The sequence below is a fragment of the Acinonyx jubatus genome, chromosome D1, assembly GCF_027475565.1.
Source record: "Acinonyx jubatus isolate Ajub_Pintada_27869175 chromosome D1, VMU_Ajub_asm_v1.0, whole genome shotgun sequence".
NCBI classification, from domain to species: Eukaryota; Metazoa; Chordata; class Mammalia; order Carnivora; family Felidae; genus Acinonyx; species Acinonyx jubatus.
The window spans coordinates 25592029-25618296 of record NC_069390.1 but is presented as its reverse complement, the minus strand read 5'-3'; the positions used below and the strand labels follow the sequence as shown (position 1 = coordinate 25618296).

The window sequence follows — 26268 nt, the reverse complement described above, 5'->3', positions numbered from 1 at the left end:
AGGTTAGCGGAGTCTGCACGCAACACTTAAAGCCGGGTGGCCTTTAGGCCTTCAGCTCCGCTCCTGGGTACGTATCTAATACATACCTGCGCAAGAGCCAAGTGCTAGAATCTTGACAGCGGCACTCACGACGATAGCCCCACACGGGAAACCGCCCACATGCCCACCATTACAACGGACAACTAAACATCAACGCAATGAAGGAACCACAACTGCACATCACAGGGATGCTATCTCACACCCGACGCTGGGGGAGAGAGGCCAGACCCACGGAGGACCTGCTGGGTGCGGGGTGATTTCTATTTAGACACAACCTACAAAGCAGGCAACACTGATCCGTGGGGAGAGCCGTCAGGACAGAGACTGCCTTCAGGGGAAAAGGAAGGACAGGGTACACAGAGCACTTTCTGGGGGGTTCCAGCAATGTTGCATTTCTTGGCTAGCTGTCGGTGTTGCGCCCTTTTTGGTCTGTGTGATATTATTTCACAAAAAATAAAAAGCTGAGAAAGAAAAAACCCTTGAGGTTGGCCTTGAGGCAGGCAAGGGCAATTAGCTCTCCTGGTTCAATGTGAATCTGCAGTTTCCTCACGGCCACTTTAGGGAAGCCTGGGAGACGGTTCAAGGCGGTCGGTTCAGGGCGGCAGGGAGGCAAGCCCTTCTGCTCCCACCCAGAGGTTCATCGGTCCTGACAGTGAGGCAGGCTGTAGCATTGCCTCAGTTTCCCTAAGGTGCATATTCTTTTGGAACATAAGCATTCACAACGGCCAGTGGTTATTAACTTTTTCTTCTGTTTAAAATCCATCGTAAGATGAGGCGCATGGGTGGCTCAGTCGCTTAAGCCTCTGACTCTTGATTTCAGCTCAGATCACGATCTTGCAGTTTCTTGAGTTCAAGTCCCGTGTTGGGTTCTGTGCCGGCAGCACGGAGCCTGCTTGGGATTCTCTCTCTCTCTCTGTCTCTATCTCTGCCCTTCCCCCACTATGCTGTTTCTGTCTCTCTCTCAAAATAAATACATAAACTGAAAATTTTTTTAAATAAAATCAAATCAGTTATAAGAGGCTCTTCTCCACTGCGCACACACCCATTTTTCCATCTTTGAAATGGGCATGTGCCTCACTGGTGATGACAGGAAAGCATTGTGCCGGTGTTACTGGCAGGGTTTTTCTTTTCTCGTCGTACATAAAATGGCAGCGTGTCTTAGATCTGCTGCGGCACAGTACGTCTCTTGAACAGTGAGATGGTTTGCCTATGCCCTCTCTGCTTCTCTAGGAGCTGGCACTAGATTTCCCGCCCCTTCCCTGCACGTTTTCAGGTTCAGGTCTGCCACTGAGAAGCCCCTAAGGAGGTATTTGGAAGGCAGGAGTGGAGAAGCCATTTTTCTCCTGAGGTAGTTGCAAACAGACTCCTGGGCGGGCAGACCTTCGAGAATCCCCAAGTCCGGGGCAGCCGGACCCGAGGGTCAGAGGCTACGGAGGGGAGGAAAAAGTTTTCCTGGACCCTCTTAAGGTGCCTGGCTGGGTCTGAAAATTCAATGGACAATGATTAACAGGAGAAAAGCGTACAAATTGTATTGAATTTTTACATGCACATGGGAGACGTCACAAGAGAACAAGGCCTCAGAGAAGACAAAGAAATAGTACATTTGTGAAGAATCGACAAGACAGAGGGGTTTGGGCTAGCAGAAGTACAAGGCGAGGAAGTCACTAGGAAGACGAGGAGAAGTTTAACAAGGTTATTCTGCTGTGGAGACTTCTCAGCCCCCGATTCCCCATCTCTGGGGATAAAAACGTCTTCCTTCCTCCTGGTACAGATAGGGAGGGCACTTGTCACTCAGGAGTTTCACAATCTTTTTTTGATTTTTTGTTTAACGTCTATTCGTTTTTGAGAGACAGAACACACGCAGGGGTGGGGCAGAGAGAGAGGGAGACACAGAATCCGAAGCAGGCTCCGGGCTCTGAGCTGTCAGCACAGAGCCCAACGCGGGGCTCGAACTCATAAACCAGAAGATCATGGCCCAAGCCGAAGTCAGAAGCTTAACCAACTGAGCCACCCAGGTGCCCCTGGAGTTTCCCAATCTGTTCGAGGGAAGAAACGGGGCGGTTGCATGAGGTTCCCGTTTTGCTGTTTTCTCAAATTCTTTCAGCTCGCTATGCCAAGGTGCCATATTTGGGGGGAGTGTGTCCTAAATCCCAGCAGTTGCTTTTCTGACCTTTGTTCTATCATCCCTCCCACCCTCAGCTCAGTTTTGTAAAACTTTGATTCCCTGAACCATAACCTTCCATCGTGGAGTATATTGAGTGGCCTTTGTTTTCCTGTTTACCTTTTCTAGAATAATAGAAACATACACACACGATTCTACCATTCTGGGGCCTAATGTCTAGACTTCGAACAGTGCTATGAAGCTGCTACTAATCTCTGGGGCTCGCCTGAGGAGCTGGCTTCCACAACTGAGCTGTAAAACCTCCATAATCCCACCTCCGGCTCTCTCTGTGACCTCACTCACCTAACACCAATCATACCTTGCTCTCTGAGCTCCAGCCAGACTGGATCATTTTGGTTTTCAGTGCTTTGACATGCCTCATTCTGTACTGACTCTGAGACTTCACACTAGCTCTTCCCCTTATCTGGGGGCCTCTTACCCCGAGTGGCCTCCCCCTCAGCCACCTGACATGCACCCTTGAGGCATTAATTAGTCACTTCCTCAGGGAGGCTTATAGTCTGGTGGGAGTCAGGCATTGCCAATCGTAAGTAGGAAAGAGGCAGGATAGGGCATAATAGGAATACGGAGCAGGAGGCCCAAACTATTCTCAGAATCGGAAAATGCCTCTTGGTTTTTTGTAAACACCCAGTGCCAAAGAGAGTCTTGCTATATTTCTGGCATCCAACTCCCTCCCTGGGCATAGAGGACACTCAGTAAATATTTGCTGGTATTCAGACCCCCCCCCCCCCCTTCATGCGTAAATAAGGTATTTCCCTCAAAACAGATGGGACTCAGTTTCATAGCAGGTGGGATTGACCGAGGAGCAGAAGGAATTCAAATATTCATATACTGGGCACTTTCTGTGCACTCTGCATGAGGCCACGCACTTTGCCTACATTACCATCATTTAAGCCTTAGAGGATGCTAGGAGGTAGATGCTGCTAATATCTCCATTTACAAATGAGGGAGCCGAGGCTCAGAGAGGTTAGGTAACTTGGCCGAGGTCGGATGACTGCCCCAAGTCTCAATTCCTCATCCTCTGTCCCCTCAGTAATTGTTTATGATGTCCTATGTCCCTCACATGGATGGCAAAAAGTTCTCAGAAATAGCAACAGTTAATTTCCATAATAATTACGTGAGGTTGTTTTGAATGTGTCGTGATATTCTATTTTGTCACTTTAGCAATGACAGGCTTGCATTGCTACATCACTTAGCTACGGTGGCTTAGCCCTGACCTCTAACCTCCCCCCGACTCTTTGAAATTGCTTCGTTTCTCTCCCTTCAAAGGGAGCGGGTCCTGCTTGGGTTAGGAGGCCACGACAATTTCCTTCCAAATCCTTCTTTTCTCAGGCTGCATTGAGGTTACTGGGTGTCTCAGAGGCTGCCCCGCCCCCACTCCTTAGTAGCTTCCAGGGTGCCAGGCCTGCTGGCAAAAGCAGGTGGGGAGTTAGCGGTGCAGTGTCACAGCCAAGCACACGTACGGGCTCTGGAGTCGAATAGAAATGTCGGTTCAGATCCTGGCGCCACCACTTATTGTGTGAACTTGTGTTAACTCTCTTCTCTGCCTCACTTTCCTCCCCTGTAAAATGCAAGGGATAATAGTATCCACCTGATGGGGTTGTTGAGGGGATTAAATGATGTAACAAACGCATGGTGCTTAGAGCAGTGCCTGGCCCCAAGCAAATGCTCCATAAATGTGAGCATTTATCACTATATCAACGCCTCCTGCATGAGAACTTGAGACGGAACATTAGCAGCTTTATCCTGCATTCAAATTGCAACGCCTCTCGGCTTTGGGTTGTTTTCCTTCTCCCAGGGACCAGAAGCTAATACCCCCGGGGCTGTTTCACAGTGAACTCAGGAAAGCTTGGCTCCTAGGAAGAAGAATCCATTCCCAAATCCGCCCCATCCCCCTCCCCCCCCCCCAACGCTGCGTGAGCCCCTGGCCCCCACCCCTCTGTGGGGAAGAGCTTTCTTCCACCAGTGCCAGCACCTTCTCTCACCTCCAACCAGTGCTCTGGTGGCAGAAAAATTCATTCCCCTTTCTAACTGAATCACAGCTTTAATAAAGCTATTGTATTTGACCACAGGCTTAGGAAACAGTAATATAACATAATAAGAGAAGATCATTAAAGTTCTATAAAGCGAGCCTTCAGCTCCTTCATTTCCAGTGTCCCTGAGCCTTAGATAAGGGATAAACATTTTTTAATCAAAATCTAAGTAACAGTAAACCTCACTTTTCATTTCATTTCAAGTATTTTTCCAGTTAAGTATGGGGTGTTTTCTAATTTCCTGTGCGGATCAGATGAACTATAAAAGTTGGTTGTTGATTTTTTTTTTTTTTTTACGTTTTTCAGGGCACTGTTCTGACTGCAATTCCAGCACATGTCTTTGGTACGGTTGTCAGAGAAGTGAGCCAAGAATGATTAAAATTCTGGAGACTGATCCGTAAGAGAATAAAAACAAATGAGTACTGGGAGGAAAAACACTTATTGGAGGGATAACTGGCTCAGGGAGACTGAGGGAGAGCAGACATTAATTATACGACGCAAAGAGTTATGTTTGCAGAATTTTTTATAAAGGAAAATAGACGCTCCCAGCCCCACCCCGTTGTTGCTTATACGAAAGACAGTGGTTATGGGCACAGGCACTGAAGTCCCAGGCAGAGACTCAAGTCTTGTCCCTGCCATTTACATGCTGGGTGGCCTTGCACAAGGAACTGAACGTCTGTGAGCCTCAATTGTGTCATGTGCAAATGGCAATAGTAAAAGCCTAATTATTCATGAAATGATCATGAGAAATCAAGAGGGATAGTACATTTATTGTACCTAGCACAGCGTCCCGCACACAAGAAGGTGTATATTTCATTATTAATGTTTATGGAGATAATCCTTAACAGTACTGTATTTGTTAAATTTTTAAAAATGTTTATTTATTTTTGAGAGAGAGTACAAGCAGGAGAGGGGCAAAGAGACGGGAACAGAGGATCCGAAGCAGGCTCTGTCCTGACAGCAGAGAGCCCAATGCGGGGCTGGTTCATGAACCATGAGATCATGACCTGAACTGAAGTCAGATACTTAACTGAGCCACCCAGGTGTCTCCTTAACAGTACTATATTTTGAACCATGAAAAAATTTCCAATAGAATTGCTCAAAGGGAACTTACTTGAGACATTTTAATGCAAATACCATGTGGTTTCATTCATATGTGGAATTTAAGAAACAAAATGAAGAAGCAAAGGTAAAAAGAGACAAATCACTCTTAAATACAGAGAACACGCTTGTGGTTGCCAAAGGGGAAGTGGGTGGGGGGACGGGTGAAATAGATAAAAAGGATTAAGAGTACACTCATTGTGATGGGCACCGAGTGATATATAGAATTGTTGAATCATAGTCGACACCAGAAACTATAACACTGTATGTGAATTATATTTCAATAAAAACACATTTTGAGTTAAAACTAAATCATGGTAAGGCTGGGAGTAGATTGGCAAAGGGGATTTAACACTTCCAACACCCTTAAAAAAAATTTTTTTTTTTTTACTGTATTTTACGGACTCCAAGATGCATATTTTTTCCATGTTTGACACCTCTCAAATTGCGAGGTCTTATGGTCCTCACCATGTTTTCTTTCCTCGTGCTTTACGGAAGAATTAGTGCGTATTTCAACCGATGGCATCTAAGCATTGATGAAATATGGTTTTAAGCATAATGCTTCCTGGTGTACTGTTCTGAGCCAATAAGCCCAGACAGTTTGGTCCCCCAAATAATTTACAATGTGAGATGGACAGTGTATAAAGAACATTGAAACAACTAAGTCGACATTGGATGAAAACGGGGAGGATTTGTGGTTCTTCGTTAGGAAAAATTATAATAATTTTTAAAAATCCCATTTCACCATTTGCTTATTGTGTAAATATGGTCAACTACTTCATTTCCGTGAGCCTTGATTTTCTTCTCCAGGAGAGGGGCCTAATAGCATCTCTTGAAAGGTTGTGGCAAGGGTTGAAGGTACATAGAGGGTGTGATTTTCATGCCTCCTGTCCCCTTCGCACAGCCCCTTGTTATCAAAACTGCCATTTCTCTCCTCCCTGATGTCCCTGCATGGAGGAACCAGACTCCGGTTCTACCCCAAGACCGCCATCTTAGGTGGAGTCGCAAACATCTGCTGCCTCAGCTTTTGCTCCAGTTAACGACCCATATTCACCCACTGCTTTCCCTCTTTATGGGTTTCTCTGCCGCATCTCGGCCCCATAGCTGCCTGGACTTACACCTTCTTGTTCTCATTGGCAACTCCCATGCTTGTTACCAAATAGGATTTCAAAAGACCCTGGTGCCACAGAATACATACTTCGGAAGCTCCATGCAGGTAGAGCTATGATTTTCTTGTTGGTCGCTGAGTCCGTGGTAGCAGTCACAGAAGGATGTAGAGGAGGGGCTCAGTGGCAGGTCCCACTGGGCTAAAGTCCGGTGGTCAACATGGCTACACTCCTTCCTGCAGGCTCTAGCGAGAATTTGCTTCCTTGTCTTTGGCAGCTCGTGGAGGCTGCCCACATTCCTTGGCCGGTGGCCCCTTTTCTCCATCTTCAAAGCTAGAAACAGCAGATCGAGACCTTCTTACAACACATCACTCTGGTTACCTCCTCTGCCCCCCTTGTCCATTTTTAAGAACCCTTGTGATTACATTAGACCCACTTGGATAATCCGGGATTTATCTTCTTATTATAAGGTCGGCTGATTACCAACCTTAATTCCATCTGCAGTCTTAATTCCCCTTTGCAGTGAAACCACATATTCACAGGTTCTGAGGATTGAGACAGAGACATCTTTGTAGGGATCATTACTCTGCCTGTCACCTTAGATAATGTTTTCATTGAAAATAGCAAACATTTGTGAGAGCCTCATATGTGCCACACACTATGCTGACTAAACATTTTGCATGCATTCCCTACTTTTATCTTCACGATAACCCTGGGAGGGGGCAGGCACCATTATTATCCTAATTTTAAACATGCCAATGCTAAAGAACTTAATGGGACTTAAATGACCTGCCCGAGGTCACAGATCCAATCAGTAGCAGAGCTGGGATTTGAACCCAAGGCCAAGCCAAGTCCCAAGGCCTTACTCTTAATGACTAGACCCTAGAATTACAGGTGGTGGCAAGAATATCTATAGGAGTAGACGAACTTGGCTGAGGAACAGAGGTTCAAGATAAAAGTTGCAGCGAACACCCTAAAATCAAAGTGGAGACTCGGTGGGTGGTTTCTTAATGAATAGCCACACTTCCTCAGTTAGGAGTCTTTTCCTTGCAAATGACACAAAAGCCCACCAGGACAGCTTATTCTAAAAACGGAGGGTCAAATAAATTGGAAAAAATGCAAGATGAGGGCTTCAGGCATGGCTGGATGCAGAACTTCCGTGATCTTGTCGAGAATCTGTTTTCTTTCTTTTTTTTTCTTGAGTCTGCCTTCCTCATTGAGTCTTCAAGTCCATGGGATGGTAGAACAGTCACAGTGGCTCTAGCTGCTATAGCCTATCAGCCTTTAGGTGCAGCAGGAATAAAAAGTCCTTTTTCCAAAGGTCCCCAGATAAATTGCATTGCCCCTCATTGGCTCTGCCGGAGTCCCTGGTCCATCTGTGAAGTAACTACTTGGTCCCGTGAAAGCATGTGCTAGTTGCTTAGTAATGGGTTATGTGTTCTTCCTGGAGTTAGGAGTGGAGTCAACATCACTAGAAACATATACACTCAGAGGGGTGGGGGAGGGATACTTTTGAGCATAGGTAACAGACTCATTTATTATCTCATGTAACAGGAAGTTCAGTGGTAGGCAGTTCAGGATTGGACTTAATCCAGAACTTAATATCATGTCAGGGGTCTAGGCACTTCTCTGTGGTCCTTTAGGGTTACCCCTCATGATCACAAAGTGGCTTCCACAGCCAGTTTCACACAACGAGATCATAAATCAGTAAAGAAGAGACAGAGCTTTCTCCCTACAAGTCTTTTACTTCTGTTTGGGAAGGAGAATCTTTTTCGGAAGTTCACCCATGAGATTTGCCTTGATGTCTCATTGGCCGGTGCTGGGTCACATGTCTAGCTTTTGGAAGGTTCATGCCTCATATCTGAGGATACTAACATGTAAGTAACTGGAAAAATGGGGGGGGGAATCAGGAAGAATGGGGGGGTGACATTTTGGTTAACCAGCTGTGTCTGCACCAGGTCCCTGGATTTTGGTCACCAGAATGAAGCAGAGAGGATACTAGTTGACAAAAACAATGGATTTCTAGTTGGGCTAAATTGAGAGCAGAGAAGGTTTCAAATCCCGGAGCCCCCTAGATGCTCCCTGAGGAAATCATGGAGTCCATAAACCAAATCAAGAAGTGGGATTGCCCTGAAACTTTAGGCTTAAATATGGAGGGTCAGAGCCAACATGTACCATAGGGATTATGGCGATTGCTTGGAAAGGGAGTCACAGTAATCGGTACCACCCTGCACGTTTTTTCATAACGTGACTTTGAAAGTCTTCAGGAGGAGTCTCTTCCTTCCCCCATGAAACTTGGCTGGCCTCCGACTTGCTTTGACAAATATTTTACAAATAACACTGTGTGACACTGACCCAGACCCGAAGATGCTTTGAAGCGTCCGTTTTTGCCTTCTTGGAAGCCTGCTGCCACGTCCTGAGTCTCAGTTATCTGGCTGGAGGGCCATGGAGAAAGAGAATGGCCCCGGAGGATGACAGAGAACCGAAGCTGACAAACACAGCTGCCAACTATGTGGGTGACACCATTCTGGATGTTCCAGCTCCAGGTGGGCACCCAGCTGCAAGCAGCTGCCTGAACGACCACGGCCTACGCCACACAAAGCAGAAGAACCGCCCAACCGAGCCCAGGCAATTCACGAGATCCTGAGAATGATTGAATCATTATTGGCTTAAGCCAAACACGTTTCGGGGTGGTGTGTGGCATGGCAATGGGTAATTGAAACAGGAACCATTTCCCGTTCACGCGTTTCGCAGAGGAGACTAAACAACCAACGAAGTGAAATAACTAGCTAAGAGCCTCCTAGCTCCATGGGGGCAGACGCATGGTAGGCACCCGGATTTCTGCTTTCTCAGGTCACCGATCATTAAACCTGGCATAACTGTTTTCATACAGACAAAACGAGTGCATTTGCAACTCTTGCTGATGTGCATATAATGTAACGGCTTGCACTGAGCCAGTGTTTATTATATGCTTGGCACAGCGCTAAATGCATTATCTCACTCAATCTTCACACGTGAGCCCACAAAGTAGGTCTGATGTAACCCTCCATTTAAAAAAATAAGATAACTAAGTTTAAAGAAGATAAAAAAAAATAAATAAAACTTGCTCACAGTCATTCAGCTAGGCAGGAGGTGCAATCAGGATTCAAATCTAGATCTAGCAGGCTCTGAAGTGTTGCTCTTATCACTGTCCTGGAACACGGCTTGCACGGACCCACAGAGGCGTTTTCCCAACCTACCAAGATTCTCTTTCTTGCATGATGCAGTGACGCCCTTCAGCCTGACTCTGCATTTCATGTCTTAACTGTGCCTCCAGGTCATGATGGGCTTCAGGACGAAGACAGCGCACATATGTTTCCTTCCTTCTAAGAGTTTCTACTTACTGGGCGTTTGCTCGGGTCACCAAGACCCCTTTTAAGGTGAGAAATTAAAAAAAAAAAAAAAAAAAAGGTCTTGAGTTTTGATCCCTCCCAAGAGCTATAATCATGGCGTTTGCTGCCCTGCCCCCCACGCGCCATACACACGACGTCAGGATTCTGTGTGCTCTTCTCGCCCTTAAATTACCTAGTGAAGGGAAGGATGAAAATTGTAGTGTTGTGGTTTAGCAAGTTTGTCTGAGTCTTGCTGAGCAAGGACAGAGGAAGTAAGGCAGGAAAGAGCAATGGAAAAGAGGGGATACACAGGAAGGAAGCTGGACGGGTGAAAGGTAAAAATATTGGCCGATGATTGTGGGCTAAGAAACCTAAGGCTGCCTGCGCTCGTCACCTTATTAGGATGACTGCACCACCCAGTGTACCCACGTCAGTTTGGGTCCGTTCCTCGTGTCCTGGCAGGATCGTCAATAGTGCTCGTTTGCACTCTCTGGGTGTCCGGTTTGGATAATACATCGCACGGTGAGCCCCTCAATCATGGTTCACTGTCAGCCCACCCCATCAGGTCTCGTGGAAGAGAACTGGATACTAGATGTCATGAAGGATGCCAAGGACACCAGGGTCAAAAGACGCAGCCCCTGACCTGAAGGAGTCCACGGTGTGTGTGGGAGCCATGTAACAGCTTTGTGATGTGTGAAGCACAGTAACAATGGTGCTACAGGGCCCACTGGTAGGTAGCAGCTGGGGGAAAGAGCCGAGGCAGTGCATTATGGGAAGAGGGAATATTGGCAAAGACATGGTAGTTTGGAAAGGCACGGCATGGTTTAGGGAACCACAGAAAGCAATCACTCCTCATGGCCAAATTGTAAGGCAAGATGCTCCTCCCAGGTATTTTTTGGAAAGGGGCCATCTTATATTTGATTTCTTCCAAAGTCTTTCATTTTATCAGGTTATCTCCTGGTTGTTTAAGTGAATATGTTAAATATTACTGGTAGCTATTTAGGCTTTTCAGTGATATCCTCAAACATTTATACATTCAAGCGGGCCATTAGAGCTTTTTTGGGGTGCTCTTGTCATGACAAGATGGGGGAATCGCCTTACATTGGGGTCACCTGAGGTTAGTGTATGTGATGGTTTGTTCTACTGGAGACCAGCCCGTGGAGCTCAGCAAGAGGTGAAGTGGGAGAGTTAGGCAAGTGGTCAAATCATGGATGACCTTGGGTTACATGCCAAGTCTGCAGCAGGCAATGGAAATCTGATAAAAGTTCATAAGATCAGTGTATCTTAATGAAATCGGCATTTTGGAAGAATTATGTGGGTGGTAATGTAGAGAGGGGCCCAGAAATGTAAGAATGTCAATTTATGACAGAAATACAAGTGCACCGGCAGCAGTAATCCTGTCAGTCTCGTGTTGTGGTTGCATCCTCAGAGGCTGGAAGAGTACCCGGCTCAGGGAAGGCAGTCAAAACCTAGTGAAGGATTCAGGGGCGGCAGGGGGGTGGGGGTGGGGGGCACCTGGGTGGCTCAGTTGGTTAAGCGTAAGATTCCTGATTTCGGCTCAGGTCATGATCTCACGGTTCGTGAGTTTGAGCTCTGTGTTGGGCTCTGTGCTGACTGATCTCTGCTTGGGATTGTCTCTCCCTCACTCTCTGCCCTCCCCTGCTTACATGCATGCTCTCTCTCAAAAATAAATAAACTTAAAAAAAAAAAAACACCTTAGTGAATGAATAAATGAGTGAATGAACAAATGGCCCACTCTAAAACTACCTGTCTTTACTCCACATTTCACCCTCATCAGAAGAGGCTACCTCAAGAGTTTTCAAGACGGCTTTTCCCACTTTTGACCCTAGGTCCCTTCTGGTTTAATCTGTCTTTCCCAACCGGAGCCCCTTCTTCTAACCAATTCCACTCTTCTGATGTCTCATCATTAAAGTCTCAAGGACTACTATGCCAATATATTACCTTAAAACTTTTGTGGAAAGGTACCACTTCTAGGGAGCATATTAAGGGCAATAAGTCTCCTTGTTACTTGCCCATCACCCTCTACTCTTAGTCACCTCGTCGTGGTACCTCCCATAATACAAATTTCTTCATTCCTGGTTAGGCTTAGAAATTGAACACAGATATTGAGAAAACTGTCTCACTCTAGAGAATAAAATAAAGTTGGATCGGCACTTCAAACTGTATACAAAGGTGTCCTCCAGATGGACCTCGATGTGAAAAGTGAAAACAAAGGTAGAAGAAGCTGTGTGATCTCGCAGCAGACAGGACTTCTCAAACAAGATGGATTTGACTACATCAAAACATTAGATCTCTATTTGAAAAGGACACGGCTATAGACAATGTTAGTAGATGGGTGACAGATCAGAAGATATTCCCAGCGTCTAAAACTGACCAGGGGTACCATCTGGAAGGTACAAGAAAACCCTGCCAGAAAATGAGAAAATGGCAGATAACTTAATCAAAACAAGGCAAAAGCTAAAGATAGGTTATTCATTGTTGAAATAAGTTTTTAGGCCCAAGATGGAGCCGTTCCTGCCCAGGATGCCACGTCCTCAAACTTTTGTGCTCCTGTAAATGTTTCACTTGGCCAGAAATGGAATATATCCAGTTAGCTAATCTCCAAACACCAAGTCAACTCTGGGTTCTATACTTATTTCCTTGTTTCTTTTTTTTTTTTTTTTAATAAGGCCAGATATATAACACCAGCCAATCGTGCCCTGTTTCTGCTTTGCTGCTTCTAATGCTCTAATAACTTGCTCTTGCCCAAAATCCCTCGGGAAGAGTGTTCCACTGCTTATGGGGCATGTACTCACCCAATCCATGGAATGTTTTCCCTTGAATAAAGGACATCGAATTCACTACAACATTGTTTTAGTTTTGTCATTTGACATCATATAACAAAAGTATAAAGAGCTATTCATCTTTGTTAGCAATCCCCCAAATGCAAATTATAATACGACAATGAGTTAACACTTTATATCCATTAGATAGAAGAAAATTAGAAATTTAGAAAATACCAAATGTCAAAGAGTAGATATCCAAGGTTTTAACAATCACAGCATTGGGGGGAAAGAAAGAGAGAAAGAGAGAAAGAGAGAAAGAAAGAAAGAAAGAAAGAAAGAAAGAAAGAAAGAAAGAAAGAAAGAAAGAAAGAAAGAAAGAAAACGGAGCGCCTGGGTGGCTCAGTTGGGTAGGCATCTGCTGATTTCGGCTCAGGCCATGATCTCATGGTTTGTGGGTTCGAGCCCCGCATAGGGCTCTGTGCTGACATTGTGGGGCCTGCTTGGGATCCTTCTCTCTCTCCCTCTCTCTTTCTCCCTCTCTTTCTGTCCCTCCCTGGCTTGTGCTCATGCTCTTTCTCTTTCAAAAGTAAATAAATAAACTTAAAAAAAAAAAACAAAGAATTCTTGAGTGTCCTGTGTATGTAAAGTTTAACACATACACAAAACGATAGAATACTTTTTAAAGATACATACATTTTCAAGGACATTTATTGAACACAGAGAGAGTTTCTGTCAGAAGAAGTTGGGGGAATGGAAGTGAGGTTTGGAGAAAGGGAAAATAAAATAAAGTTAAAACAAAATGCAATGAAATAAGAAAGCTCTCTTGCACAGAGTAAAGGTGGATTGTGATCTGTGTAGCATGATTAGCTCATCTGCACCTGAGTTCCAAAATAAATAAATAAATGGAGAGAACAAGCCTCGGGGAAATTTCCCTTCATACTTTCTGATTTACAAGGTAGTGCACTAACTGCTGAAACACAAAGTCTTTAATTAGTTCCTGTCCACAGGTGACTGCTTTTCCAACTGGAGTAACGGAAGGCAAATTTGGGGATTTTTCTCACTCCCCAAGTACTGATCTTACAGATGATTAAGTGTTCGCTCTTGTTCCCTGCAGCCCACTCAGATAAAAGCCAAGACCACCCCTACGAAAACATTTCCAAGGAGAGAAGTTTGAAAATATAATTTTGACAAAAAAAAAAAAAAAAAAAAAAAAGAATTAGCATCACCCAGGGATTAGGGAGCTGGCTTGAAGACCACACAGGAAGTCAGAGATTAACTCACAATTGACTGGATATTCTTTTTTTTTTCTTTTTTTAAAGTTTCACCTTTTATTGCTGTGAGTAGCATATTGCATATGCACACTTTTTAGAAATTGTTTTGTTTTTTTGTGACCACATGTTCTTTAAAAAAGTTTTTTTAATGTTTATATTCATTTTGCGAGGGAGGGGCAGAGAGAGAGGGAGACACAGAATCCCAAGCAGGCTCCAAGCTCTGAGCTGTCAGCACAGAACCCTGAGGCGGGGCCTGAACTCATGAACCTCGAGATCATGACCTGAGCCGAAGTCAGACGCTCAACTGCCAGAGCCACCCAGGCGCCCCTATGACCGCATGTTCTTGTAAATAACTTGCCTGGCATTTAATTTCCACATGTTAAAACGGGGACATCCACTGTCAGGGACTTTGTAGAAAGCCTCTGAAGAAAACCAAAACATGTATCTATGGAATCTTGAATTCTGAGTGTGAAGGGCATGGTGGTTATGAGAATCAGGTATTTGGGGGCACCTGGGTGGCTTAGTTGGTTAAGCGTCCAATTCTTGATTTCGGCTCAGGTCATGATGTTGTGGTTCATGAGATCGACAGGCTCTGATCTGATAGCACAGAGCCTGCTTGGGATTCACTCCCCCTCTTGCTGTCCCTCCCCTGCTCATGCTTTCTTTCAAAATAAATAAATAAACTTAAGAAAAAAAGAAAATGAGGTATTTTTATTATTTGTTTATTATTTGTTTTATGCTTTGTTTATTATTTGTTTATTATTTGGAGTTATTTAACACTACTAAGCAAGTAAAATACCAAATGAATGTAATTAAAATAGCTCAGTCAGAGCTTGTCTGGGGTTGTGCTTACACATACTTTTTTTTTTTTTTTTTTTTTAAAGGGGAGAGGTGTTTAGAGCATTCCAGTATCAGTAAGCAGTGAATCACTCATAAGAACTGGATGAAATGAAAATATTCGGAAGAGTGTTGGGCCAATGCACCATTTTGGTATTCATCTTCAATGGAGTTCAGAGCAAAAGAAGAGGCTCAGGCATAGAGGCTTTCTTCTTTATACTTCGGTAGGGTTGGGATTGGCCAGGGGATAACATATTTCACTGCGCTGACTTTAATAGGATAAGGTGTTGGCTAATATGATAACAGCATGAGAGGAGATTTAGGTGATCTCAGGGGCTTGGGGCAGGGGGAATGAAACCAGTCACTAAAATGACAGTCTAATGATATAAGAACGGGACCAGCTGAGGGGGTGCAAAAACCTTACCCGAAGCAGCGGACTTAGAAATTCTACACTGTTCCCTCTCAACTTCTAGATGTTTTTCTGAAATGAAATGTGCCATGGTATGAATCTTACTAAACCCAGGTCATCTCTTTGGAACAGGTGACGGGGATAGAAGTTGACGTCACAGGTGGAAGGGAAAGACAGGTGAGGTTATGGGGAAGCAGTTATCACCTATTTATACCACAGGTGAGTCTGGTGAGATGGCGTTAGATCGGAGTTTGAATCCCAACTAGGCCAACTTCCGGCTGGGTAAACTTCAACAGGTTTCTTCACCTCTCTGCACATAGGTTTCCTCATGTGTGTAGGGTTCAAATGTCTAATAATTGAAGAGCTATCACCCATGTAATTAAGAGACACCTGTTTCTTCTGGAATACAACATTTATTTCTACAAGTCCCCCACACACAGGTTGGTCTCAAATGCAAGCTTCCGTGTCCTCCACAGGAGTAGCGAGGAGTGTCTTCTGCCTTCCGGCAGTAGCATCTGGAGATGCCTTCCATGTGTTGCTAACCACAATGGGAAGACAGCACCAGAGCCAGTAAGTCAGCCCTCAAGATGATTCAGAGTTCTGGGGTAATTTATTACACACTCGTAAACAACGAATGCATTATTTTATTATGATGCGTGAGGTGCTTCTGTAACAGAAACCTGAAATGTTGGAGTGGCTTTGGAACTGGACAGTGGGGGAAGCTGGAAGGACTTGGGAGAGAGTGTCAGCGAAAGCCCTTAAAGTCTTGAAGAATCTGTGAGTACAATCCTGATGGCCTTTGAGAAGGCTGTAGATGAAGGCTTTAGGGGAAATAAGGAAAAGGTTATTGAAAACTGGAGGAGAGGGGTCCTTGTAACACAGTGGCAGGAAGTTTAGCAACACTGTCATCTGGAGGGATGTAGAAAGTACAAAATGTGTCTAATTAATGGAGTGTTCTAGCTCAGTATATTTCCAGGTAGAGTGTTGAAGGTGCTGACTGATGTCTTCTTCCTTATTATAGCAAAATGTGAGAAGGAGAAAAATCTAAAGAAGGGCTAAAAAGAAGCCCAGAACTTGCTAGACTAGAAAATTCCCATCTTCTCTGGATGACGAATAATGCTGAAATGAAGAAATGGTTTCCACTCAAAAATAAACTCTAGGATACTTCAAGGAGCACATCATCAAATAATGGATCTGACAGTGTGGCTATAGAGAAGGGCTTATCCCAAAGAGAAGGGTATGGGTATGGCTTCTGTCCAATGGAGTGGTGCCTCAATTACATTCATAGGAAACTCACAACATTTTAAAAGAGTTGTATTGAGAAATACAGAAATACTGCCAGCATGGACTAGGGGGACAGAGACAGTACAAAATGAAAAGGGGTCTTTCGGCCCCCTAAATTCTACTCGCAGGAAGCAGACTGATAAATTACTTAGCTGCACACATGGCTACTTTTCACAGAAAAGTTAAGATGACTCAGAAAGTGGAATGAAGAGCCCACAGGGTAAAGTCAAAAGCCATAGAGAGCCATTCCCTGGCATAAGTAGGACTGAGCTCTAATCAAAGAATTTCTAACATGTGTCCAACTGGATTATAGGATTGCTGTGGACCAGTGACTCCTTTGTGTCTCCTGTCTTTTCTCCTTTTTGAACTGGAGTGTCTGTACCAGTTATCCTAAGCCTGTCCCACCATCGTTAAATTGGCAGTGTGCAGAAACATAATTATTTAGATGAAGGGGAACTGTACTTGAGAGGAGCTGCATTTAAGCCACTAGAAGCTTCCTCCATAGCTGCAGCTGATTTAAATGATAAAATTCTGGACTTGGAGCTGATGATGTAATGGGTCGAGACTTTTCGGCACTTGGGAGGAAGTGAATGTGTATTGCATTTGAGAGAGATGTGAATCATTAGGGGTCCGAGGGTAGAACATGGTAGCCAGCATCAAAAATGACCCAAAGATCCCCACTTCTTGATATTTATGCCCTTGTGTAGTATCTTCCCACAATGAATAGGGCTGATCTCTGTAACTAACAGGCTATGTCAGAAATGATGATGTGTGACTTCTGAGCTTAGAGCCATAAAAGACATTTCATCTTCTACCTTGCCCTCTCTCGGATCACTTGCTTTGGGAGAATTCAACTGCCATGTCATGAGGACACTCAAGTAGCCCAATTGAAAGTGGTAAGGCTTCCTGCCAACAGCCGAATAAGTGAGCTGTCTTCGAAGCAAATCTTAACATTTCTAGTCAAGGCTTTAAGTGACTATAGCCCCAGGCAACATCTTCACTGAAATCTCTTAAAAGATTGTGAGTTAGACCACCTAGCTAAGCGACTGCCATATTCCTGGCTCACAGAAATAGTAGGAAATCATAAATGTTTACTGTTTTCAGCTGCTACTTTTTGAGGTAATTTTCTAAGCAAAAACATTCATATAACAAAGTTTCTATCTCTGGATGCTCCCAAAGATTCCTGGGGAATCAGACCATTCTGATTTCTGTGCTGAGGGGGACAGAAGGTCCATCTCATGGAGTCAACCACACCCCATTACCAGAACTTTATGAAGTCCCTTTTTAACAATTCCATCAACTTCTGCCTCTAAGATCCTCTTATCGCAGAGAGTTCAAAGAAAGATTGTGAAATGTTAGATACTGAACTGCACAGTATGATCTTTTAACTTTCCCTCAGATAAAGTTAAGAACAAACAACAACAATAATAATGACAACAAAAGACACACGTCCCTCTCCACCAAAGACCCTGGACACAGAAATGTTCTCTTAAGACATTAAAGAATTGTTTTCACTGAAAAAAATATTTTCTAGCTGCGATAACATTATGTTTGTATAGGCTGCTGTTTCTTTTAAGCCTGGGGTGGTGGAAATTAGCAAGCAGGAAACACTATTCACTAGGTATACTATTGCTGATATTTGAGTTGACATTTGTTGACTTTTTTTTTTTTTCAGAATGATGCATCAATCCCTGTTTCAAATGCAGGCACAGAAATGATTTCCAAAGAAATGAACTGGAGAAAGTAGAAATGCATACGGAATTGGAATAAAACAAACCTTCCTTCTGATCCCCCCCCCCCCAAAATTCTATACAATTACTCTGAGGTTTAAAAAAAAAAAGATTTCAAAAACATAAGTCTTGGACAACAGCTGCACACAAATGAAGCATACATTACATATGTGAAGACATTAAAAATGATTTTAAATGATTTTTACCTCACCCCATGCCCCTGGCATTTTGTGAAACTCAAATGGAAATCCCAGCTCAAAATTATAGAAGTGAATCAACGGAAAACAAACACCATTCCATTCCCCTCCATTCTGTTCAACCATACCTCAGCCTCTCCCTGGATTAGATCAAAATGTCCTTTTCCTCTCCTACATTCAAAACAAAAGCTCTTAGTCTTGGAGAGACTTAGATATGGGGTAGAGGTTTAAGGGGGGGGGTGCTTATACTACCAGCGTCTAGCCAATAATGCCTAATGCGTTAAAAATATGGTTAAAACTTCCTTCAAATATGGGCAACTAAATAGAATTGAGCCAATAATAATAGTTAAAATGTAGTGAATACTTCTACAAGGCAGGCACCTTTACATTTCATCCACAAAGGAGCCCCAGCAGGTAGAGATTACCATTATTTCCACTTTATGTATGTTTTTAAAAAGCGAAACACAGAATGATCAATTAACTTCTTCATGATCACAAAGCCAGTAAGTTGTAGTACTGAGAACTGGGAGCCCTCCGGCAGTGGATCTTCCAAAACTAGCTTTTAAAATGACACGAAAAGATCTGGTCCAATTCTTGGCACTTCAGAACCGGTTAATAAATAACAGTCCCTTTCATTTCTCTTGAATCCCAATCTGGACCTGGGCGGTCTCCTAACATAAAGCAAAATGACTGCACGTTGGAACTCTCACTGGACAAATCCTCTCTCCTCACTCGCCTCACCTGACATCTCAGCCAGACCCAAGGCAAGCAAGCTCTCAGGAAAAAAAAGGCATTCAGGTTGCCACCCTAGAGATTCTGAGCCCCAGAGAAGCAGGAATGCAAATAGACTTTGCAAATACACAAAGTATAGTATTGCTGTGGATCGAAAGTGTCTGTTTGCCCAGCCCGACTCTGAAATTCCCTGAGCCTGAAAGAACAAATACAACCCTTCCGGGGGCCCTCATAAAATCCCAAGCGGTCAGGTTCGGTCTGGTAAACAACACTCAGTCCTAGCACCTGGCGGAACACGGGGCGGTGGGGACTGGGACGGGCAGCAACCAACTGGAAGGACAGAGACTGCAATCAATACCCACTTACACCTGCCTAGCGGCCTTGAAAAGTCAGGTTGACACCTACAGGGAGGGACCCTGGGAGGCGGGGCCCGATTCCCGCCTCGGGAGTGAGCGGGAGACCTCCTCCATCCTCCCCCTCCATCCGGGGCTGCCGAGCTCCCCCCATAGAACGCGGAAAAGGGCCCTTGCCACTTTAAATGACTCAGGAAGTGAAAAGAGACCGCTGACAGGGAAAGGGAAAGCAGAACCGGGGCGGCGGGGCTGGCGGCGCGGCGATCTCGCCCCGGGCAGCGCGAGGCAGGAAGGCGCGCGGCGCGGGGGCCGACGGGGGCGCGGGGCCGCCGCGCCGGAAGTACCCGCGCCGCGGGAGGAAGCGCAGCGGGCGCCGAGCGGCGGAGCCGGCGGGAAGGCCCCTCGCTCCTACGCCTGGCGCGAGCGGGCGGCGGCGGTGCCGCCGCGGCCCCAGGCCTGTCCCGAGACCCGGCGCGGCCAGTTCCTGGGACGGGACCCCTGCGGGGAGGAGGACGGGAGGAGGCCCCGCGGCGAGCTCGGAGGCCCAGCGGCCTGGGCCGCGTCACCGCAGCCACATGGCCTCCGGAGTGGGCGCGGCCTTCGAGGAGCTGCCGCACGACGGCACGTGTGACGAGTGCGAGCCAGACGAGGCCCCCGGGGCCGAGGAAGTGTGCCGAGAGTGCGCCTTCTGCTACTGCCACCGCCACGCCGAGGCGCACAGGCAGAAGTTCCCCAGCCACCACCTGGCCCAGTACGTCCACGGCGCCGCCCCGGCCTGGACCGCGGACGCCCCCGCGCAGGGCGACGCGAAGGCAGATGCCCAGGCCAAGGTGGAGAATGAGAGGGATGTAGAGAGCGAGGTGGGGGAGGAGAGCGAGTCCGAGGAAGACAGTGAATCCGAAGAAGAGAGCGAGACGGAGGAAGAGAGTGAGGATGAGAGCGATGAAGACAGTGAAGACGACAGTGAGGAAGAGATGGAGGATGAGCAAGAGAGCGAAGCAGAGGAAGACAACCAAGAAGGAGAATCTGAGGCCGAGGGAGAAACGGAGGCAGAAAGCGAATTTGACCCAGAAATAGAAATGGAAGCGGAGAGAGTGGCCAAGAGGAAGTGTCCGGACCATGGGCTCGATTTGAGCACCTATTGCCAGGAAGATAAGCAGCTTATCTGTGTCCTGTGTCCAGTCATTGGGACTCACCAGGGCCACCAGCTCTCCACTCTAGATGAAGCCTTCGAGGAACTAAGAGTAAGTATTGGGAGTTGAGAGCATAGGTCTAGAGGTCAGGACACCTGGGTGTCAACTCAGGTGCCCGGCCCACTTGTGGCCACGTTCGCTTTCACCGTAACCCTAAAAAGCCAGTCTATGCAACTTGTTGGGAGCAGTGCTTATTCCCCCTTTTTGGTTGAACTCCTTTGAGAATCAGATGAAAGTTCTGGACTCTGACCCAAGGGAAATATATGTACACACAAAGCTTAGTGTACACTTTTCTCTGGAAAATTGCAAGCCACTGGTCCCTGGATCCCAGGTGAAGCATTCCTTGGGAGTTTTGACTCCGTGTAAGCCAGTTCCCACAACGTCACCTTGTTGAGCCTAGTGCCTTGACTTGGTAAGGCAGTCTCTTTGCCTGCTTGAAAACACGGGAAACTGTGGTTTGGCCAGATGAGTCCAGGTAGTTCCTCTGTAGTGAGGAGCCCCTCGGAGATGGTGGTATCCTATTAAGGTCATACGCACCCTGAGTTTCTTTTAGGTTCTTCATGTGTGATACTTATTTGGAAAGGAAGATGAGAGGTTGGAGGCAAACTTGGAATGCAAGTGGGAGTCCCTGTGTGCTCCGTCTTGATGGGAGGGCAGGACCTTCTATTTTGAACCTTGCTAGTCCCCTGGACGTGTTTGGAAAGTAGTAGACATTAATCAATATTTGCTGGGCGAATGGATTTGCAAGTGATTTGCCTTTTATTTATATTGTGGTTATTTACAGCCAGTGAGAGAAATCGCTGGAGTTAACTAGGGAGGAAACCGAATGATCAAGTTATTAGTGAATGTTGTCATATTATGATGACTGGTTTCCTTAAGCAACCTTGCAGTTGCTGGCAATGGAATAACAAATACTTGGTTAATGAGTATCTCTTTTATGAGATTTTCCCTTTTTTATTGTAAAATACGCAGTGTGTGAAAACGTGCACAGTCTAACAAGTCATTATAGAGCAAATTCTGATGTGACCTCCATCCAGATTAAGACATAGAATATTAGTAGCAATATTGAAGCCCAGTGTCCTTTCCAATTATAACCAGTTCCCATTCCCAGTAACCATTATCCAACTTCTGAGGTGGTATTTCCTTGCTTATCTATCCATGCATGCATGCATGCATGCATCCATCCATCCATCCATCCATCTGTCCACCCATTCTTAAACTTACTTGAACTTGACACAATTGATACCATATCGTTATTGTGCATTCTTTTGAGTTATGCTTCATTTTTTCAACACTGTGTTTCTGAGATTTGTCCCTGGGTGTCTGTGGTTTGTTCGTTTCCATTGTTGTGTAGATTTCGATTTTATGACTGTGCCACAAGTTACCTGTTCTGTCAGTGATGGAAATTTGACTCACAAATTCTGGAGTTTCTGCCTATCATAAACAATGTTGGTATGGACATTCTTGTTCAAGTCTCCTGGTGCATATCTGCATATGCTTAAATGGAATATAAACCTAGGAGTTAGATTGTCCAGTCACAGACTGTGCATATCTGAAATAATACCAGATGTTGCCAATTATTTTCCAAAGTGGTTGTACCAGTTTACATTGCCAGGAAGAGTATGTGAAAATTCCTGTTGTTCTGTATCTTTAGGACTTACTATTATAGAATTTAAAATTTTTGTCAATTTTGTGGATATGTGATAGTATCCTCTTGTGGTTTAAATTTGTATTCCTCTAGTTACTGATGACTTTGTGTATCTTTTGTATTTCTCCTTTGGTGAAATACCCTATCAGTTTTTTTGTTCGTATTTCTATTAGGTTGTCTTTTTCTCATTAACTTATAGGCGTATTCATGTATTTCTTTGACTTCTTTGTTTATAAGGGTTGAAAATATTTTTTCTGTTTTTTAAATTATGTCTTGGGTAGAAGTTGTTCATTTTAATGTAGAATTTATCAATAATTGCCTTTATTGTTAGTGCTTTTGTGTTTTATTTCACTTAGTATTGATTTCTGTGTGGTGGAAGTAAGGACTTTATTTCATTTTTTCCCTATACAGGTAGCCAATTGCTCTAGCAGCATTTATTGAAAAGTCTGCCTTTTCTACACGGATTTGCTATACTACCTGCCTATATGTGTGTGAATGTGTTTCTTGGGTCTTCTATTCTGTACCATTGATCTGTTAGTGTATCCCTGTGTGAAAAACATGTTTTCTTAGTTATCATAGCTTTGTAACAAGACTTAATATCTGGTAGAGCAAGTCCTTCCACTTTGTTCTTCTAGGTGGGTATCTCAGCCAGTCTTGGCCTTTTATATTTCTTAGAACAAACTGTAGCCTGCAAGACATTTTTTGTATTGCATTTAGTTTATAAAGCAACATATGAAGAATTAACATCATTACAAGATAAAGTCTTCTGGTATGTTTATTTTGGTCTAAATTACTTCATGATAAAGTTTTATAGTTTTTTGTTTTTTTTTTTCTGAAAGATCTTGTACCTCATTGTGAAATTTATTCCTGGACACATAAAACTTTATAGTATTGTAAAAAAATTAAATTTTTAAAAATGTTTATTTACTTCAGAGAGAGAGAGAGGGCATGAGCGGAGGAGGGGCAGACACACACGCACGCACGCACACACAGAACAAAGCAGGCTCTAGGCTCCCGAGCTGTCAGTACAGAGCCCTACACGGGGCTGGAACTCACAAACTGTGAGATCCTGACCTGAGCCGAATTTGGATGCTTAACCAACTGAGGTGCCCCCAAAACTTGTTTTCTAATTGTATATAGGAGTATGATTAACTTTTATGTATTGATTTTTGTGTTAAAATGTCTGCTAAATTCTCTTAAATATTCTAATAATGTGTAGATTTATTCTACATACATGACCTTATTATTTGCAAAGAGAGACACTTTTTGTTTCTTTCCAATCCTTATATGTGTTTTTTCTTGCCTATTGCTTCAGATAGGACTTCCAATATAATGTTGAATGTAAGTAATAGTGGGTATTGTGGTCTTGTTCTAATTGATGAATAATTTACAACATTTCACAAATAAGTGTGATAATATATTTATATATTATATATATCACAGATATATTTCATCAGATTAAGAAATTTCCCTTTTTTTTTTTTAATGTTTATTATTTGAGAAAGAGACAGAGAACAAGCAGGGGAGGGGCAGAGTGAGAGGGAGACACAGAATTGGTAGCAGGCTCCAGGCTCTGAGAGCCCGATGCGGGGCTCGAACCCACAGACTGCGAGATCATGACCTGAGCTGAAGTCGGCCGTCCAACCGACTGAGCTACCCATGTGCCCCAAGAAAGTTCCTTTTTAATCCTAGTTTAAAAATTTTTCTTAATATTGAATGGATACTGAATTTTGAATGGTTTTCTTGCATCTATTGGGATGTTCATGTGATTTTACTTTTTTACTATGTTGATGTGGTGAATTATATGAATTGATTTTTTCAATTAAATTTAAAAAAGTAATATGTTCACATGTCTCAAAAGTCTCTTGTTCACCCTTGTACTTTTCACGTGGTGCCCCCCCCATGACTATTGGTAACCACTTCTATTAGTTTCTTGCTAAGTTTTCAAATATTCTTGTATTTGTACACAAAAACACAGGGGTGTGCATATATATGGTCTTATTTCCATCCCTTCATGTCATTATTATTATATTTTACAATTAAAGCAACGTTGCATTTGTGGGAGAAACACAACTTGGTCATGATGAAATATCTTTATGTTTTTAAATTTGGTTCATTAATAATTTATCTGGATTTTTTCACATATTTATGGGAGAAATTAGCTTATAAAATTTTTTTTGTACTGTCCTTACGAGATTTTGCTATCAAAGTTATGTTGGCTTCACGAGTTGTCAGCACAGAGCCTGACACAGGGCTCAAATCCATGAACTGTCAGATCATGACCTGAGCTGAAGTCAGACACCTAACCAACTGAGCCACCCAAGGTGCCCCGTTTCTATGGTATTTTTGATTATGGATTCAATTTCTTTAATGATAATAGGTCTGTACAAGTTGTCTGTTTTTCCTCAGGTCAGTTTTGAAAAGTTACGTTTTACCATAAGTTTGTCCATTTTGTCTCACTTTTTAAATGTATTAATATAAATTTGTGAATCATATGCTCTTATTGTCTTTCTTCATATTGTAACTATTCTCTTTATTCCTTTGAGAACAGTGAATATGTTGGTCATAATCTGTTTTTGATTATTCTAGTTTGTGAAGACTTTGTGGATCCAGTATGTGAACACTTTGATGGTGTTTTTCATGTTTATTTCCTTTTGTGCTTTTTTATGTCTGCATAGCTCCTCAGTGCCTTTGAAAAATTATTTGTGGCGATTTCCCAAGCCTTGGCACGAAGCTGTATTCTTCGGCATGAAGCTATACTCTTCGAAAGAGGATTTGAATTTGCTTGTGCAAAGGCCTGAGGGTACAATTTGTTTAGAACCCCCTTAAACTAAATTAATTGCTTGAGATTTCCTGGACCAAATTTTTAGGAGGTACCTGCCCACGTTTACAACTTCTTAAAGATTCTACTTTCATCCATTCCCACAGCTCCTCACCCCCTTTTGTTCAGCTCCAAGGCAACACTCCCACAGTCCCCTTTGGAGGGTGAGATAGTGAAAGGTTTACTTTAGTTTGTCTTTACTCTAGGATTTTACTCTTTGGCAGTTGTGAAAGCATCCCAGGTCTATGTGGATAGGGTCTCTTTTAAATGTCTCACTCTGGGGGAAACCTGGCTGGCTCAGTTGGTAGAGCATCTGACTCTTAATCTCAAGGTCATGAGTTTGAGCCCTACGTTGGTATAGAGATTACTTTAAAAAATAAAAATAAATGTCACTCTGAGCATGTCATCAACTTTGCTTTCTCCTCACTTTGCACCCCCAGTCAAATGTACAACGCATTTTATTTCGGATCAGTGAATGTGCTCAGATCAAGAGCTGCTTCCCAGGGACACCTGGGTAGCTCAGTCACTTAAGCATCGGACTCCTGGATTTGGCTCAGGTCATGATCTCATGGGTTCAAGCCCTGGGTCGGGCTCTGTGCTGGCAGCACAGAACCTGCTTGGAATTCTCTTTTTCCCCCCTCTGTCTGTCTCTGCCCCACTCACACTGTCTCTGTGTCTTTCAAAATAAATAAAACAAAAAACAAGAGCTCCTTCCTGTACTCTTCTTATGTTAACGTTGGAGTATTGCTAACTAAACTATGGACATTATTACAGTTCCACCAGTTTTTCCTTTAATGACTTTTGTACCAGGATCCTGTGGTCAGATTACATTTTTTGCTTTTGATGACCTTGATAGTTTTGAGGAGTGCTAGTCTGGTGTTTTGTACAACGTCTCTTAGTTTGGATTTGTTTGATGTTTTTCACATGGTGAAACTGGAATTAATGGGGTTTTGGAGGATATAAATTATCTCTTTTGCTTTGCTTTTTTACTTAGTATGTCTGGGAAATAATAGATAAATCTGTTTGTTTATTTATTTACAGCTACATATACTCTGTTGTATGTCATTTGTTAAATTCTTTTTTAAAATATTTTTTAAGTTTATTCTTGAGAGATAGAGACAGAGCATGAGCAAGGGAGGGGGAGAGAGAGGTGGAGACACAGAATCCGAAGCAGGCTC

The 26268-nt window shown here is 43.8% G+C and overlaps 1 protein-coding gene and 1 long non-coding RNA gene across 13 annotated transcripts in view; both read left to right on the top strand.

The window, feature by feature from the left end:
* The first annotated feature begins 141 nt into the window (after window positions 1-141).
* On the top strand, window positions 142-18297 carry LOC128311793 (uncharacterized). 6 transcript variants are annotated; one of them, XR_008290395.1, is made up of 6 exons: window positions 142-285; window positions 4558-4648; window positions 14771-15309; window positions 15609-15702; window positions 15794-15909; window positions 18092-18297. It is a non-coding gene; the product is annotated as an uncharacterized LOC128311793 (long non-coding RNA). The 6 variants fall into 6 exon arrangements; XR_008290396.1 differs by having other exon boundaries at window positions 14771-14876; window positions 15265-15909; XR_008290393.1 differs by having other exon boundaries at window positions 14771-14947; window positions 15265-15909.
* Window positions 18298-19764: 1467 nt separating this feature from the next.
* TRIM44 (tripartite motif containing 44) overlaps window positions 19765-26268 on the top strand; it is a 110068-nt gene continuing 103564 nt past the window's right edge. For 2 of the 7 annotated variants that reach the window (XR_008290389.1, XM_053203307.1), the window contains exon 1: window positions 19772-20672. Coding sequence is in view for 4 of the 7 variants with exons in the window: in XM_053203307.1 (XP_053059282.1) it covers window positions 20004-20672 (669 nt within the window). In the remaining 3 variants the exon portion in view is untranslated. Of the gene's footprint in view, window positions 20673-26268 lie in introns of all 7 variants that reach the window. The other 5 variants (XR_003424979.2, XR_008290390.1, XM_027072882.2 and 2 more) reach the window with 4 other exon arrangements.